Source organism: Equus przewalskii, chromosome 11 (assembly GCF_037783145.1).
Source record: "Equus przewalskii isolate Varuska chromosome 11, EquPr2, whole genome shotgun sequence".
In the NCBI taxonomy this organism is placed as follows: domain Eukaryota; kingdom Metazoa; phylum Chordata; class Mammalia; order Perissodactyla; family Equidae; genus Equus; species Equus przewalskii.
Genome location: NC_091841.1, coordinates 19,250,660 through 19,267,556, shown reverse-complemented (window position 1 = coordinate 19,267,556; position 16,897 = coordinate 19,250,660). Strand labels below are relative to the sequence as shown.

General features: G+C 44.4%; 2 protein-coding genes across 3 annotated transcripts; one reads left to right on the top strand and one right to left on the bottom strand.

Annotated features, from left to right (window-relative positions):
- Positions 1–189: 189 nt before the first annotated feature.
- On the bottom strand, positions 190–9,398 carry TMX2 (thioredoxin related transmembrane protein 2). Of its 2 annotated transcripts, XM_070563976.1 has the most exons (8): positions 8,940–9,398; positions 3,019–3,079; positions 2,681–2,794; positions 2,344–2,420; positions 2,009–2,115; positions 1,792–1,857; positions 1,583–1,712; positions 190–1,042 (listed from the first exon to the last, which is right to left on the bottom strand). In XM_070563976.1, exons 1-8 carry the CDS (start codon positions 9,126–9,128, stop codon positions 896–898), a joined length of 891 nt encoding a protein of 296 aa, XP_070420077.1. In that variant the 5' UTR covers positions 9,129–9,398; the 3' UTR covers positions 190–895. The 2 variants fall into 2 exon arrangements, with proteins under 2 accessions (XP_070420077.1, XP_070420078.1); XM_070563977.1 differs by lacking the exon at positions 190–1,042 and having other exon boundaries at positions 1,588–1,712; positions 1,803–1,857; positions 8,940–9,128.
- A 114-nt stretch (positions 9,399–9,512) lies between these two features.
- On the top strand, positions 9,513–16,365 carry MED19 (mediator complex subunit 19). The gene is made up of 5 exons (XM_008531103.2): positions 9,513–9,780; positions 14,433–14,689; positions 14,852–14,948; positions 15,265–15,359; positions 15,555–16,365. Exons 1-5 carry the CDS (start codon positions 9,513–9,515, stop codon positions 15,621–15,623), a joined length of 786 nt encoding a protein of 261 aa, XP_008529325.1. The 3' UTR covers positions 15,624–16,365.
- Positions 16,366–16,897: the final 532 nt, after the last annotated feature.

Below are 16,897 nucleotides of genomic sequence, written 5' to 3'. Positions count from 1 at the left end.
CAAACCAAGTCCACAACCTAACTCTAGGATTAGGGAAACCAGCCTTTCCCAACTCTCCCCAGTGCTGGGAACCAACAGCGCGCAGTGGTGAAACTAATCAGGTTGGCCTTTGAAATTAAGATGGGCACTTCCTCTGCAGTTGCCTGGCTTTTCAAATATAGGAGTAACACAAAAAGGCACAATCAAAAGGAAATTCCAGTCTCTTTTATTACGGAAAACCATCAACCGGGTGTGGTGAGCAGGTAGAAGGGTAAGTGAAACCCCAATCTTACCCAGGGACTTTCTCCTCTAGGCCCCACTACCTCCCACTCTCCACAAAATAGGGGGATTATTCATTACTATCTTCAATGAGAAAACTCTGTGGTTAAAGGTTTCTCCTTGGGAGCAGTGACAAAGTTAAGCTTATACTTTTTAATGAAGGCCACAGACCAAGCCAGAAGGGCCTAAAGCAGCAAGGGTCCTTGAGGGAAAAACCTTAGTGCTGACTCCGTACCCCAGCATCTTATATTAGGATTTACTTAATCTAAGTATCTAAGTAGGCTGTGTAAGTCCACGAAGAGGAGTAATGAAACCTCACTGTGGTGATGTGTGAGTGGTGGACAGCAGCTGACACACTGACCCAAGCTTGGAGGGAAAGCATTTCCTCCTCCATCATATGACATCTCTCCCTTCCTCTAGTGCAACAGCAGTGGAGCCCTTCCTGGAGGAGGCCTGTCAATTCCCATGATGCCTCTTTAAAATCAGAAGCAGTGCCCTGCCCCACCCAGGCACAGCCAAACAGAGAAAACATAAACAAAGGGCTGAGGCCGCAGGCAAGGCTTGTGGTTAGAGAAGGGGCAGGGCCTCAAAAATTCCTGGCACTGACAAGAGAGGAAGCACTGACAGGGCAGGGATCCTATTTTTCCTTCTTGCTTTCCCCATCTGGCACTGCAGCGGGGGTTGGGACTACAGGCTGCTCCTCAGGGATATTATCTCCAGCCTTTGACAGCTTCTTGGCCCGTTGATAGAGCTCATTCAAGCTGAATTCTCGGATCACATTCTCCTGTGCAAAAGAGATGCACACATCAGGGTTCAGGTTGGAAGGGAGAGTACAGAGCCTAGGAACTAAGAAGTATTTAGACACAGTCTCTAGGAAAGGAGGAAGCAAAGGACAGAAATCTACTCTAACTCCTTTTTTGGGTACCTGGAAAAGTCAACTAATATCTAAGTACCTATTATGTGCCAATCACTGTGCCAACAATTATAGCTATATTTAATGTAATCTGCAAAACAACCCTATGATCTGAGTGTTACTGTCTCCAATTTACTGCTAAGGAACCTAAGGTCTACAGACTATAGGTACAAGGGCCTTTGAGACTAAATCTTAACTCATAATTGTTCCCCAGTACTAGCAGGTCTGGCACATGGTAGAAGCATAATATAAATTTGCTGAGAGAATTCATGAATGAGTTCTAATAATTAGTCCCCACCCTCAAAGCTTGTGGGCAAGTGGCAGAGCTAGGAATCAAACCCAGGTTGGGCTTCAAAGCCCACCCACTGTTCCATACCCTTCTCCAAACCACTTGCCCACTCTTTCATGTACCTCAGAGAAAGTCCAAGAGACAGCTCGTCCTTTCTTGTCAATCTGTGGCCGCCGCATGACCTCCTTGCCACCTTGGAACAGGATCAGGGTAGGGAGCTGCTTGGTGAGGGGTGATGTGCTCACTTTGTACCTTCAGGGCCAAGAAAGTATTCTGTAAACACATCTGTATACATTACGCAAAGTGATTCCCTGCCCAGGCCCTTACATACCGGGTACTAACATCAGTGTAGCGTCCAACGTCCACCTTCCCAAAATTTAGCCCTGTACAGTTGTACCTGAGAAGAACATATTATTAACATAGTGAAACAAGACAGATTGGGGGGGGGGGGCGCCTTTGACTGTAATGTGCAAAAATCAGGGCCAAAAACAATGAGAGAGAAGGTACAGCATCTCCATTTCCATCGTCCCTCCCTTTACAGTACTCACTTGAGGGAGAGGTCAGCATAGATAGGAGCAAATGATTGGCAGTCATTAGACCAATTGGCAAAGAACTCCACAATCCAAGTGACCCTCTTGTCCCGCTCCAGTTCTTCCTGCCACACACAGGGAAGAAACAGTGAGCTGGATCACACAGGCTCCTGGGGAGGTTCAGACATTAGCATCTAATTCCCCCTCCTGGCTCCCCCTCTCCCCTAGATCCCATAATAAACCATCGTGCCCAACTTCCATTCTGAAGCACTGTTGCTCCTGCTAGTGAGTAAAGAACACAACTACAAAACCCACAAGGGCCCCAAGAAACAGAAGGGAGGAAGGACACTCACATCAATGGTTTTATCATTGAAGTACTTGATATACTCAGGGCCCATATACAATGGGGGCTTGCACGTCATCAGGAACACTAAACACAGAAAAAAGACATCAGAGGAAACATAGAAAGCCTTGGGCAGGGGACTTACTTTCAAACCAACTCAGATTTCAGGCACCAAAGATATGTAGACCACTGACACATTCCCTTCCTCTTAAATAAAGTCACTGTAGATTCTCATTACCTGAGCCACATCCACAATTAATTAGGTACAAGATATGGAAGAAGGGTATGGAGAAACTGGTTTGGGATTGGAATGTGGTTCCCACAACCAAGTCTTCCAGTCTCCTTACCTATGCAGAGTGTGATGTAAAGCAGGCCCATGCGAATATCCAGGCGGAAGAAAAGAATTGCATTGGCCACTTTACTAAACATGAAGATGTTGCCTATATGCTGCTCCACAGTGACTGAAACACAAAGACGTCACAGGTCAGGCTGGGCTGCACGCTCCTATATCCCATTATTTGTCTCTCTTCCTGGAGTACTTTGAAACGGGAGAGGAGGAAGGGGATAAAAGTCCAAGATCAAATTCAGCCTTGGCTTGGAATGAGGGACTCTCATAACATCAATGAAAGCACTTCCAGAGGCATTAGGCCTAACCTTGAGAGACGAAGAAGCAGGCTAAACTTACTGGATCTGCGGTTCTTCATCATCACAATGGCACTGAGGAACATCAGGATCTCTACTTCTCTCTGGGACAGAATCAAAGTGACAAGAGAGCCATGAATAGAGATGATTTGGGTGGGCAAGGAAGCCAAATATGGAATAAAAACCAACAGAGATCCAAACTGCGAATGGTAATGTTACTGCACAGAAAGGGGCTTCTCTGCCCGATGCACATAAAAACAAGCCAATAATTATACCACCAGCATTTGAGAAAAGAAAAGGCTTTATTGCAAGGTCGACCTGCAAGGAGACAGGAGGCAAAGCTCTCAAATCTGTCTCCCCGATTCACTGTTTGGGGTGAAACATAAGAGGTTAGGGAGAACAGGCTGGTACGTGGAAACACTGGCGGGGCAGGTGTCAATTGGAGAGCTTCAAACATTTACAGTAAGGTGTGGAAGGGGTTTTCACACCAGGTCTTCCTACACACTGGACCCCTCGCTTCTGGTAAGAATCCGACTTTCAAGTTCTAATCATGGCCCAGTCCTTTGGTTCCATGGTGGGGGGGAATCTTTGGTTCCGGTGTCATTTCAGGTCAAGATTTTCTCCTCTGCACATGTTCTGGCTACGTGACTTGCAACTTTTTTTGCACACTGCCTCTGAAAAACAACTCTTAATCACTCTGTTGATAAGATGAGGTCAGCTCAAACTGGTCCTAGAGGGCCCGTGGTTACAGTAACAAGAACGAACGAACTGGAGACAGCTAAGGTATAGCGGGAAGGACAACCATCAGAAGATCTAGGTTCAGGTTCTACCCCTGCCACAAACTGGCTGGTGACTTTCAACAAATCACTGGAGTAACCTCTGAGCTTTGGTTTCCTCAAAATGCTGTTGTGAGGATGAAATGAGATAACAGGTATGAAAGAGTTGTATAAAGTATTTAGCGTAAAACTGTATGATATTACAACCAACTCAGTATGACCCTGGAAAAACAAAACTTTTCCAGGGAAACTTGCTCAGTAATATTCCATTCATACAATATATGCTTATTCCATTTGTTTGGTTTTGCTTAACTTAAGTCACTCCTCTCCACCTAATCATCAGTGAAATCCATGCACCTTTAATTTAATTTGAGAATCGAAGGAGGCCTTTCAGAACTCTCAAGGGCCCTTTTTGGTAACCTTGGCTTATAGTTCTTTCTCACCTTCTAGAATGTAAGCTCCATATGAGCAAGTGAGACACACAATAAACATGACAAAGAAACAAGATAATTTCAAAGAGTAAAGACTGCAATGAAGAATAGCAAAAACCATGTGAGAGAAAGCATGGGAGGAAGGGCAACTATACATTTGATGGTCTGAAGCCTTCCATACCTTTTGTTTATAATACAGGGACCCAAATCATTATTGCAGACAGAACCGGTCAACAGCAATTTACAGGTAGGAGTCAGGGACCTAGGTTTGCAGCCTTGATCTCCAAAAAAAAGTAACTGACTAGATTTAGAAATGGACGTGTAGGGGCTGGCCCCGTGGCCGAGTGGTTAAGTTCGCGCACTCCGCTGCAGGCGGCCCAGTGTTTCGTTGGTTCGAATCCTGGGTGCGGACATGGCACTGCTCATCAAACCACGCTGAGGCAGCGTCCCACATGCCACAACTAGAAGGACCCACAACGAAGAATATACAACTATGTACCGGGGGGCTTTGGGGAGAAAAAGGAAAAAAATTAAATCTAAAAAAAAAAAAGAAATGGACATGTAAAGTGGGGGTTAAGGAAGACGACACACCTTACTAAATATACCTGAGCAGAAATTAAGAAGCATTTTCACGAATGAAATTGGTTTAGAATTGGGATTTACAATTGTGGAAAGGTGAATTTTAAAAGGGAACTGTGGTCAGTCAGAAGACCAAAGATGGGACTACAAGGAATATTCTCTCAAGATAGAGAATGAGTCTATGACAAGAGCTGGCTATGTATACTCCAAACCTTATTTCCTTTTCCTCTTGGGCATACTGCAACTAGACTCCCAGTCTCCTTGCATCTAGGTAGAACTGTGTGACTAGTACTCCTGAATAGAATGTGAGTGGCCACTGCCCCTAGACAGTTAAGAAGGAGTGTATCCTTGAATTCCAGCTTTCTTTCATCATCTGCTCGCTGGATGCTGGGATGACGGTAAGGCCATAGGCTGAAGACAGAATGAGACTGGGTTCCAGAATAACTGTATGAAGCAGAGGCCCCCTGGTCATTCTGCTTGTTCATTCATTGTTTTTAAACTTTTTATTACAGGAAATTTCAAACATACACAAAAGGAAAGAGAGGATACTAGAGGGTAAGAGAATATGCCACCCCAAAATATGCCACTTTGGCATAAGGATTATTTTGAGCCTGAAGGTAATTAAGAAGTAGATACAAGAAAAGTTCCCGGGGCTGGCCAAGTGGCGCAGCAGTTAAGTTCACATGTTCTGCTTCTCGGTGGCCCAGGGTTCGCCAGTTCGGATCCCAGGTGTGGACATGGCACTGCTTGGCAAAAGCCATGCTGAGGTAGGCATCCCACATATAAAGTAGAGGAAGATTGGCAGTAGTTAGCTCAGGGCTAATCTTCCTCAAAAAAAAAAGTTCCCTGTTCTCCCTCTGTTAGTCTAAAAGCAGGATATAAATTTTCAAAGGTATCCCTCCAACTCTCTCTACCAGGAAAGACAAAAGTTAATCAAGGGAGATAACTTTAGACCCTATCAGCCTGGAGACTGCCCCAGAAGAATCTACCTAGCAAACTAGGCTTTACCTAGCATTAGTTTCCCCCAGTTTGTTGCCCTTGGAAGCCTAAAACTGCTTTCCTTTGTCCAGTTGTTTCTCCACAAATTTATCATACTTTGCTGAAGATGCTGCATAAGTAGAGTTCTAAGCCACCCCTTAGAGTTATTCATGTTTCCTGGGGCATCTCCTGTGTATGCATGAGGTATACATGTTAATAAACTTCTATTTGTCTTTTAATTGTCTAGTCTGTCTTTTATTACAGGCGTTTCAGCCAAGAAACTCAGAAGAGTAGAAGGAAAATTATTTTTCCTCCTCATAACACTTTAATGAACCCCTTTTACTCAGCTTCATGGCAACATTTTGCCAGAATGGTTCTATTTCATCTATGCTACTCACTTTTTTTGCTGGGGAAACTTAAAGCAAATTCCAGTTATATCATTTCACTATAAATACTTCAGTGTGTATCTCTTACAGATATGGAGATAATTAATTAACTTATTTATTTATTTTGAGGAAGATTAACCCTGAGCTAACATCTGCCACCAATCCTCCTCTTTTTGCTGAGGAAGACTGGCCCTGAGCTAACCTCAGTGCCCATCTTCCTCTACTTTATATGTGGGATGCTTGCCACAGCATGGTTGACAAGTGGTGCATAAGTCCGCACCCAGGATCCGAACTGGTGAACCCTGGCTGCTGAAGAGGAACATGCAAACTTGACCACTGTGCCACCAGGCTGGCCTGATAAGGACTTTTTTTTAACAAACCCAAATCCCATTATCATATGTAACAGAATCAACAATAATTCCCACTGTCATCTAATATTTGGTCCTTATTCAAATCATCCCAGTTATCTCAAGTTGTCTTTCTATAGTTGTTTGTTCAAATCAGGAACAAGCAAGCAAAATCCACACACTGCATTTGGCTGGTGTGTTTCTTTGGTCTTCCTTTAAACTCTGAAGGATACCTGCCCTTCATTTTTACCCCCCAGCTATTTGTCTGGTGAAGGCATTGAGTCACTTGTACTGTCAACTTTCTTGCTTTTAAGATTTGGCTGCCTTCATACTCATGGTATGTTTTCTTCGAATGATAATCCTCCATCTCCCATATTTCTTGTAAAATGGTAATGAAATTTAGAGGTTTGAATACAATAAAAATCCAAATTTTTTGCCAAAATTGTATCACAGGTGGTGCTAGGTACTCCCCACTGCATCCTTCAGAGGACACATCAACTTTTAATCTGATGGTTTTAGCATCCACAGATGATCACTGCCTAGATTTATTATTTCATTAGGTGCTGCTAAATGATTTTTAAATTCTATCATTCCTTCTGTATTAATTCAAATTCTTCTATTAAGAAATCAACATTCCCTTATCAATTATTTGATTACTCTGAAAAACTGTATATATAGGAAAAGCAAAACGCTTCTTTCCTTTTATTTAATAAAATTGAAATAAACTTTTATTCTGTTAAGCCACTAAAATTTTTAAGTTTACCTGTTATTGCTAATATTATTTACTTTAATATACTAACTTCCCAATCACCAAGGTAAATCTGTAAAACAGGGATTTTCCAGAAAAACAAACACCGGCCATAAACCCTAAGTAGTTAAAAAAAAAAAAAGTCTAGGGGCCAGCGCGATGCTGTAGTGGTTAAGTGTGCGCATTCTGCTTTAGGGCCTGGGTTTGTGGGTTCAGATCCACGGCGCAGACCTACACACTGGTCATCAAGCAACACTGTAGCAGCATCCCACATACAAAATAGAGGAAGATAGGCACAGATGTTAGCTCAGGGACAATCCTCCTCAAGCAAAAAGAGGAAGGTTGGCAACAGATGTTAGCTCAGTGCCAACCTTCCTCACCAAAAAAAAAATTCTATCAGAGTAATAATAAACTATAAAACTTCCAATATCTTGCATATTATTAGATGAGTATATAGAGAAATTAATTATATAAAAGGTCCCTACATTTATTAAAATCTTTGGGGCTGGCCCCGTGGCTGAGTGGTTAAGTTCGCGCACTCTGGTGCAGGAGGCCCTGTGTTTTGTTGGTTCGAATCCTGGGCGCGGACATGGCACTGCTCATCAAACCACACTGAGGCAGCGTCCCACATGCCAAAACTAGAAGGACCCACAACGAAGAATATACAACTATGTACTGGGGGGCTTTGGGGAGAAAAAGGAAAAAATAAAATCTTTAAAAAAAAATCTTTATTACTATCCACTTATATTTTTGAGTTCCATATTGCTTAAAGTGGTATAGAATATCAGATAAAAATAGGATCTTTTGAAAATAGCAGGGCAACATTTGAGCTAATTAATAATACTGTCTGGAAAGGACAGACAAAGCACTAAGGAGTAAACGAGATGGAGGATAAAAGTAAACGAGTAGCTTCTAGTAAAGGTCAAGACTCATTTGAGAGGGCTGGAAAAAAAGATAAAAACTCAGGATGACCCTCCTTCCTCAGAATACAGATGCTGCCATACAGCAGAGGGCACAGAGCTTCAATTCATTTTTCTGAGTGGTCCCTCCACTCCTACCCAGGAAATACAGCAAGAGGCTTGAGATAGATTTCTCTACAATGTATTTTTTACAATTCCTTTTCAATAGGCTTAACAATTTTATTCACTTTTGCATTCTCAGGATGCAGCACAGTGCCTAGCATAAAGCTCGCACTCCGGAAATGTGAACTGAATTAAGAAATGGCTGACAGAGGGTGCAGGTACTATGGCCAGAAGAGTGGTTTCAAATCCCAGTCACTCACTAGTTGTGTGACCTTGGGCAAGTCGTGTAACCACGCTGAGATCAATTTCTTCATCAATAAAACAGGAACACCATTTGCCTTGTTCACCTCACTGGCTTCTCAACGGGCTTTACATATGAGCAGCACTGTAAAACACTGCACATGTGTTGAGTTGGGGAGGGCTATTGACAACTATGAATGGTAAGATGGAAAGATGACTCCAGAGTCAGAAAGAGCCAGGCTATCGTCCAGGCTAACCCGCTGTTTTCCTATCTTAATTGAACATGCAGAGGTTTAGACTCGAAGAGGGTCCAGGCCCTACACTCTAATGGTCTGTTAAGTCCGCTACAGGCTCAGAACCTCAGGTGTTCTCACAAAGCTGAACCTCGGGGCCCCCGGATGCACCCGCGGGGGCAGGGACAGTCAAGGTCGCGGGGTCCTCAGCGGGGGTCGCTCACCCAGTCAAAGTCACACGGGTTGCCGTCTTCGCGTTGCGTGGGGAGACTGTGGCAGAGCGGGGGCAGCTTCCTCACGAGTAGGAAGGCAGCCGAGAGCAGGGCTGACAAAAGGTAGTAAGGTCGTGCCAGCCATCGTGAAAGTCGCGGCACCGAATACACCAGAGCAATTAAAGGCGCCAGGACCGCCATCTTTTCAGCCGGAGCCGGGCCCGCAGCTCCCCGGCGTCGGTTGGTCAGGTAACCGCCTCTCCCTCCATTGGGCCTGGTCTCGGATGCACCGCCTCTGGACCCGGAATTAGATCTCTGACTGGACTTTACGATAGGTCAGCAGTGAAAATGGGATTTGACATTTTATTGGCCAATGTGGCTGTCGCTTTTCCCGCCTAAGTCATTTTATTGGATATATGACCCCGGCTGGCAGAGAGAGAATTTAATAAGGTTAAATAGCGCTTCCTGAACGTTCTCATAAAGCGACGGAAGTCCTTGCCGGAAGAAGGTAGGCGGGGCCCGAGGCACTCCAATGATAAGCGGCTCCTGGAGGAAGAGGGCGGTACCCCGTGAAAGGATTGTCCAATGAGAATCACCAATACTAAACAACCAGACAGCGCCGGGGCGGAGGGGAAGATGGAGAATTTCACGGCGCTGTTTGGGGCTCAGGCTGACCCACCACCGCCCCCAACCGCACTCGGCTTCGGACCTGGAAAGCCTCCACCACCGCCTCCCCCTCCTCCGGGCGGGGGACCCGGCACAGCTCCGCCCCCCACCGCGGCCACGGCCCCTCCTGGCGCCGACAAGTCAGCGGCTGGCTGTGGTCCCTTCTACTTAATGCGGGAACTGCCAGGTGAGTACAAGGCCTAGCCGAAGCCAGCCAATCAGATCATAGCGAGGAGATGATGGGCGTGGCTCTCAGCCGGCTGGTGGAGGTGAGAGGTAACCTAGGCAACGCGTGCCGGGACTTCGGGGCTCTAAGTTCGAAGGGCTCTGAGGATTCACCACCAAAGGGATGACATGAGTTCTTGTGATGGCTTGCGAACGGGAAGAGAATGCATCCCCATGACCATCTTTCACGCCTTATCAGGCCCCTGTCCCTCACACTGGCTTATGCCTCCCTAAAAACTATCCAGGGTTCGAGTTTGGAACGAGAGAGTCCGGATTTAACATCCCCGCGGATCTAAGGTTTTAGTTTCAAATCTGCGAAAAACTTGCTGTTGGTTTTGGGCATGTTGCCCTCCTCAGGGCCTCAGCTTTCCTCATCTGTTTGAAGAAGTGATTCGAATTGAACTAGATTCTTTCATTTCAAAAAATTATTTTGTTGAGCACCTACTGTGTACTGAGCTCTGTTCTAAATGCTGAAGACACAGCTGTGAACAAGACTGACAAGATCTTTGCGTTTTTCGGAGTTTGTCAGTGAAGGAGGCAAAGAGTACACAAGGTAATATCAGATAATGGAGAAAACGTGATAAAGAATTGAGGGGGAGGCCGGCCGGTGGCGCAGCGGTTAACTCCGCATGTTCTGCTTCTCCGCAGCCTCGGGTTCGCTGGTTCGGATCCCGGGTGCGGACATGGCACCACTTGGCAAAAGCCATGCTGTGGTAGGCGTCCCACGTATAAAGTGGAGGAAGATGGCCGTGGGTGTTAGCTCAGGGCCAGTCTTCCTCAGCAGAAAGAGGGGGGTTGGCAGTAGTTAGCTCAGGGCTAATCTTCCTCAAAAAAAAAAAAATTGAGGAGGGAGAAATCCTTTAGCTGAAGCCATCAGAGAAGCCCTCTCTGAGTAGATTATGTTTGAGCTAAAACATAAGCGCAGCGGAAGCGCCATTTATGAATAGGAGAGACGGATAATTCTAGATACAGGAAATGAGATTAGAAGCCCTGATGTGAGAAAAAGCTTGGGATATCTGAGGGACAGAAGACCTGCTGGACTCCAGTGACATGAACAAAAGAAAGAGTGATAGGAGGTGAAGGTGGGAGGAATAGGCAGAGGCCTTTTTAAGGCATTTAGATTTTAAGTTCAGGGGGAAGCCATTTTAACATAGGAGAGTGACATGGTCTGTTATTTATTTTTAATCCTTCAAGCAGCTACATTAAGAAAGGAAAGTGGGAAAATCAGTCAAGAGTTACTGTTTAGGAGTCCAAGAAAGAGATGGTTTCGACTAGGTGATAGCAGTGGAGGAGAGAAGTAAATGGATGCAGGATAAATGTTTGAGGTAGAGCTGATAGGAATGAAGGACTGAATATAGAAGTGAAGGAGAGAGGAATTAAGGATGATTTGGAAATTTTTAGCTTGAATAATTGGGTGGATGGTAGTGCTGAGACCAGGAACGAGCAAGTTTGAGGAGGTGGAAATCAAGAGTCGTTTTGGACATGTTAAGTCTTCAAGATGCCTTTCAGTTCATCCCATCCTACTGCTACATCAAGAGTGGAGGGAAGGGGCCGGCCCGGTGGCCAAGTGGTTTAGTTTGTGAGCTCCAACTTCAGTGGCCTGGGGTTTGCCAGTTTGGGTCCTGGGCACAGACCTACACACTACTGAGCAAGCCATCATCAACTCATCAAGCTGTGGCAGCATCCCACATAGAACTAGAATGACTTACAACTAGGATACACAACTATGTACTGGACCTTTGGGGAGGAAAAAGAAGAGGAAGATTGGCAATAGATGTTAGCTCAGGGCCAGTCTTCCTCACCAAAAAAAGCGTACCTTAAAAAAAAAAAAGTTGAGGGAAATAATGAATATCAGTACAGTACTTTGAAGTTCACAGTGCAGTTATATATGTAATAGTATTGAATAGAGAGGCTGCCTTTCCTTTGCTTAGTTAGTGGTTCACATCTACCAGCAGTTTCTTTAACCTTACCTGTTCTGATTGTACCTATTTATATCAATCAGTTGATAGATATTGAATATCTGTTTTGAGCAAATGCTGGATGTGTAGGAAAGGGGACATGGGGTGAGAAAGGGAGAGAGATTAATAAGCCTGTTCCTTACTTTTTTTTTTTTAAAGATTTTATTTTTCCTTTTTCTCCCAAAGTCCCCCAGTACATAATTGTGTATTTTTAGTTGTGGATCCTTCTAGTTGTGGCATGTGGGACGCCACCTCAGCATGACTTGGTGCGTGGTGCCATGTCCGTGCCCAGGATTCGAACTGGCAAAACCCTGGGCCACCGAAGCAGAGCGCGTGAACTTAAGCACTTGGCCACAGGGCCGGCCCCATGGTCCTTACTTTTAAGTGTATTTTACTTAGGGATACAAACTATGTTGTTTAAGGATAAAGTAGTGACTCTCTTTCTTGTCAAGGCCAAGCTCATTACTTTGTGGTCATGACTCACGACTATTAAGAACTACATGATGGTTTTCAAAATATGTCCCTTTTTATCCAAAATGACAGCAGGAATAAGTTGTCACTTGAGCTGGACCTTGAAGAATTCACATGAGTGAAGAAAATTAGGAAGAATTTTCCAATAATTAGGTCAATTTTCCTAAAAGGAATTTCCTAAAAAGAAACAATATGAGGGGTGTTTTTCTGAGGAGATGATGGCGACCCATTTGGATGGATCAGCAGCTTTGCAGAGGGGATTAGTGGTTGATCAGGCCCCGAAGCTAAGTCACAGTAAGATGTGTTTGACGGCAAATGCCAAAGGAATTTGAGCTTTTTCCTGAGGGCAATAGGAAGCCACTGAGATTTCTGAACTGAGGAGTACTGCTCCTAAAAACATCTGGAGAATGTGGGTGCCATGTATTGAAACAGAGAAACCATGAGTAAGGTGAGGAAGATTTGGAGTTCAAAAAAACAAATTGAAGCTGCATGGAATTAAGTCAGAGGAAGTTGGAAAGGCAAGATTAGTTTTCAGGAGGGCTGGGGACAGAGATTTATAAGTCATCCTCATAGAACTGATTGTTCTATGAAGCTGGATGGACTCTTAGGTTAAAGAGTTGAGAAAAAGCACAGAGTGCCATCTCACCTGAGCCTTGAGCATAACCACCTGGCAGGAGGAGAGCTGAGAGAGGGGAAAAAATCAGGATACTGTTATGGCAGGAGGCACTGCCTAGGAGTTATGAGGAGAGGTACTGTGGCATTGGGTCTCCAGCCATTACGGTAGACATTCTTCTGAGATATTTGGCTTGAAAAAACAAGGCAAAGAATAGGGTAAGGCCTAGAGGTCTGAGGGAAAGATTCCTTCTTCATTTAATAGTTATTGAGCACCCACTGTGTCTACTGTGTTGGGCACGAGGGATATATGAATGAACAAGACATTGTCGCTGCCCTCAAGGGGCTCACAGTTCAGAACCTGAGTTTTCCCAAGTGAATGATTATAAACAAGCCACTTTTGTCATTTGTACCCTTTGTGTTCATCATAACTCTAGATGAAGTTGTAGGCTAGATATGTCCACCCTTGCCACTGGATCCTTATTATATTACTAATAAGTTTATATTCTTTGAAAAAAGTCAGCTATGCAATATTTGTACTGATAATGCCTTGCATTTGTATAATACTTTATCCTTTTGAATATGTTCTCATTTGAACCTTGAAAAAAAATTTAGTGTACTTAAGATAGTTATAACCCCATTCCATAGATAAGAGGAAACCGAGGCATAGAGGACAGCCAGAATTAGAATTCTAGTTGCCCAACTTCTGAGCAAACGTTTCTTTCTTCTAGGCAAAGTATTACAGTCGGTATGATGTGGAAGAATAAAAATGGTGATAAAAGTTAGGCAGCAGTAGCTAGAAAAATCTCCTGGCTGTTTTTCTATGTAAAGGTGATTAATGTTTCTTCCTAGTTAAAAAAAAAAGGTGGGGGAAGGGCTGGCCCAGTGGCACAGCAGTTAAGTTCGCACGTTCTACTTCAGCAGCCCAGGGTTCACTGGTTCGGATCCCAAGTGCCGACCTACACACCGTGTATCAAGCCCATATATAAAGTAGAGGAAGATGGGCACAAATGTTAGCTCAGGACCAGTCTTCCTCAGCAGAAGGAGGAGGATTGGTGGCAGATGTTAGCTCAGGGCTAATCTTCCTAAAAAAAAAAAAGATCCTTGACAAGATACTCAAGCCATTGGGTCATACTTGGCCCTTAGCTTGGTTGTAGCTGAGCTGTGAGGTAGTAGTATCCTGGTCATGTCCGAGAGTATAATTTCTCACTAGTACATTTTATCAAAAGCACTCAGAACAGTGTTTAGCAGGGAGTAAGCATCATATTATTCTGGTTAGTCCAAGAAGGGAAGAGTGTCTCCTTCATGGGGTTAGAGCAGTTTCCATCTCTGCCCTGTTTGGACTTTTCCCTATTTTTTTCTCGTTCCTATTCCAACCCACCATCCTATAGTATTTTATTTTTAGTATTTATCATGTTATTTACTTTTGCTGTTTGACTTTAAAAGTGAATTTAAATTTTGTGATTCACACTTACAAGATTCCTTATTTAGGCCAAAACATAGTCCTTCATTTTCCCTCAGGGTCAGTGACTTAAAAAAATTTTCTACTCTTGGGACTAATCCTGTTTTGCAGGCAGCACAGAGCTTACCGGCAGCACCAATCTGATCACACACTACAACCTGGAACATGCCTATAATAAATTCTGTGGGAAGAAAGTGAAGGAGAAGCTAAGCAACTTCCTGCCTGACCTGCCGGGGATGATTGATCTGCCTGGTTCCCATGATAATAGCAGCCTCCGCTCCCTCATTGAGAAGCCCCCTATTCTTGGTGGCTCTTTTAATCCTATCACAGGGACGATGCTGGCTGGCTTCCGCCTCCACACTGGCCCGGTGAGTCCCCTCTTGGGGAGGAAGAAGGCAGATGGGGGGGCCTGAAAGGCACGGAGGTGGTTTTTCTGTCCAAGTCTGTTCCTTCGTAACTTACTGAGCAGAACAGATGATGGGAGCAGATGTCCTCCCTCTACTCACCTGGACTTTCTTTGGTTCCTTCAGTTGCCAGAGCAGTGTCGTCTGATGCACATTCAGCCTCCCAAGAAGAAGAATAAACACAAGCACAAACAGAGCCGTACCCAGGATCCTGTCCCCCCAGGTAAGAAGTGGTTCTATTCAAAGGCAGAAAACCTGACATTCTGAATCTGGTTCCACCTTCCTCAGTTAAAAGCCGAATTAAGTTCGCCACGGAGCCCTGGACTCCCAAATTCTCCTGACAAAAGAAACTGACGGAATGGTGTCTCCTGGGCAAGTAGCAACTTGCGACAGGGGCTTTAGCAGTGCCTCCATATCCTTTCTGGCCATTTGAAGAAAAGCAATTGCCCTTGACTAGGGGTTGTCCTGTAGTCTTCAGAGTTCCTAGCTATAGGGAATCTGGAGCTCTGTGGGTGATAGACACCTAATGTCTCCTACAGAAACACCATCTGATTCAGATCACAAGAAGAAGAAAAAGAAAAAAGAAGAGGATCCTGAAAGGAAAAGGAAGAAGAAAGAGAAGAAGAAAAAGAAGGTAAGGCAGGGGCTGGTTACTACAGCCCACTGCGTTCCCCAGTATCTCTCCCCTGTCCTAGGTGGAGTCCTTTGCCTCAGGTTGGACCCAAGGTAAAACCCCAGGCAGGTTCCAGTTTTCCTCTGGACAGCCCTGGTCAAAGCCAAGGCTACTTCCTAAGGTGTTCTCTTACCCCTCCTTTCTTGTCTTCCCCAGAACCGACACAGTCCAGACCACCCAGGTATGGGCAGCTCTCAGGCCAGCAGCAGCAGCAGTCTCCGCTAACAGGACCACTGGACTCTGTCAGAATGGCTTTTCCTGCCACACCTAACCTGATGACAAAAGCTGCCTTCCCGGCTCTTGGACACCGCCTGGGGAGCATCCCCTCTGGGTGGGACAGAAGCCAGCTCCTGCTGTGCTCGGTTAAGATTAATGCATTGTAAGAGAAGGGCCATGCTTTTCTAAGGCGCAGCCCAGTTGGCTTTCTCAGTGGACATCTCTTCCTTTCCCAGGAAGCCTTCTTTTCATCTCTTTTGTGCAATTTGTCTAATTTAGGACTTTACCTGATTTGTTAGGGTTTTTCTTTTTTTAAAAAAATTGTGTTTACCAAACTGGCTGAAGAGTGGCTGCCTGTTAAGAGGTAAGTGCCTTTCCATGAGTCAGGGTTTAAGCCAAGGCATGCGAAGATCTGAGTGGATTTGGGTCTTGTCGTGTATTATTTGATCAGCAGAGAGGGAAACAACCAGAGTGAGATTGGGGAACATGGTCCAAAAGTGAGGCAGAGATTGCTAATACCTGTCCACAGCGTAACACTCTGCCCATAATGTTGAGAACCAAGCACCCGGATGATCTTCAGACTCCATCTGAAGAGCTGATCCAGTTAGGGCTCAACTGTCTTCTAGGTCACTTTTGTGTTGAAACAGTAGCCACTGAAAAAGCACCCACAATCACCAGTGTATTTCAACAAGGTTGATTCTTGGTCAAGCCTATGATTTTTTTAAATAAACCTCTGGCAAGCAAAAGTAAATGCCTCTCTTGTCTGTATAACTTTTGACCTGCCTCATTCCTTAGTTAAGACAATGAAATTATCTGGCCAATGTGAAAACATTTCTAAGCTTTTAAGCAACAAATAGGCAGCCTAAACTAGCAAAATGTAAAATAAATCTGTTCAGTCTTTGCAGCAGGTCAGGTAACTGAAAATATCCATAAGAAAATCCAAGTTAATGTAATCTGACTTGAAGCTAAATTTGATGTACAACAGTTAAAATCTGTTGCTATGAGCCAAGGGTGTTCTTAGATCAATAGGCAGGAAACCACTCATTCAGCTCCAGTTCTAATCTAGGACTTCAGAGCAAGAGTTTATGTATTTAAGTTATGGATAGTGAAAATAAAGGATTCTGGCCAGTTTTCTGAGATTTAGTGTCTGAGGATGCCTATTTAAAATTAGGGCATAGCCTTTTGCTTTTGACAACTGGAAGAGAAAATATGAGAGATGAAATTGAACTGCCACCCATTTATCCCACCAATCTGCCTTTAACAGGCTTTCATACTTTGATCAT

Bases quoted from the DNA above. Each gene is read 5' to 3' on its own strand.
- TMX2 (XM_070563976.1), bottom strand. From the start codon at position 9,128: ATGGCGGTCCTGGCGCCTTTAATTGCTCTGGTGTATTCGGTGCCGCGA. The intron at 2,421-2,680 runs GTAAGGAGACTG...TTCTGTGTTTAG, and splicing joins TTACATCACACTCTGCATAG to TGTTCCTGATGACGTGCAAG. The intron at 1,713-1,791 runs GTATGTAAGGGC...TTGGCCCTGAAG, and splicing joins TACACTGATGTTAGTACCCG to GTACAAAGTGAGCACATCAC.
- MED19 (XM_008531103.2), top strand. From the start codon at position 9,513: ATGAGAATCACCAATACTAAACAACCAGACAGCGCCGGGGCGGAGGGG. The intron at 14,690-14,851 runs GTGAGTCCCCTC...TGGTTCCTTCAG, and splicing joins TCCGCCTCCACACTGGCCCG to TTGCCAGAGCAGTGTCGTCT. The intron at 14,949-15,264 runs GTAAGAAGTGGT...TGTCTCCTACAG, and splicing joins CCAGGATCCTGTCCCCCCAG to AAACACCATCTGATTCAGAT.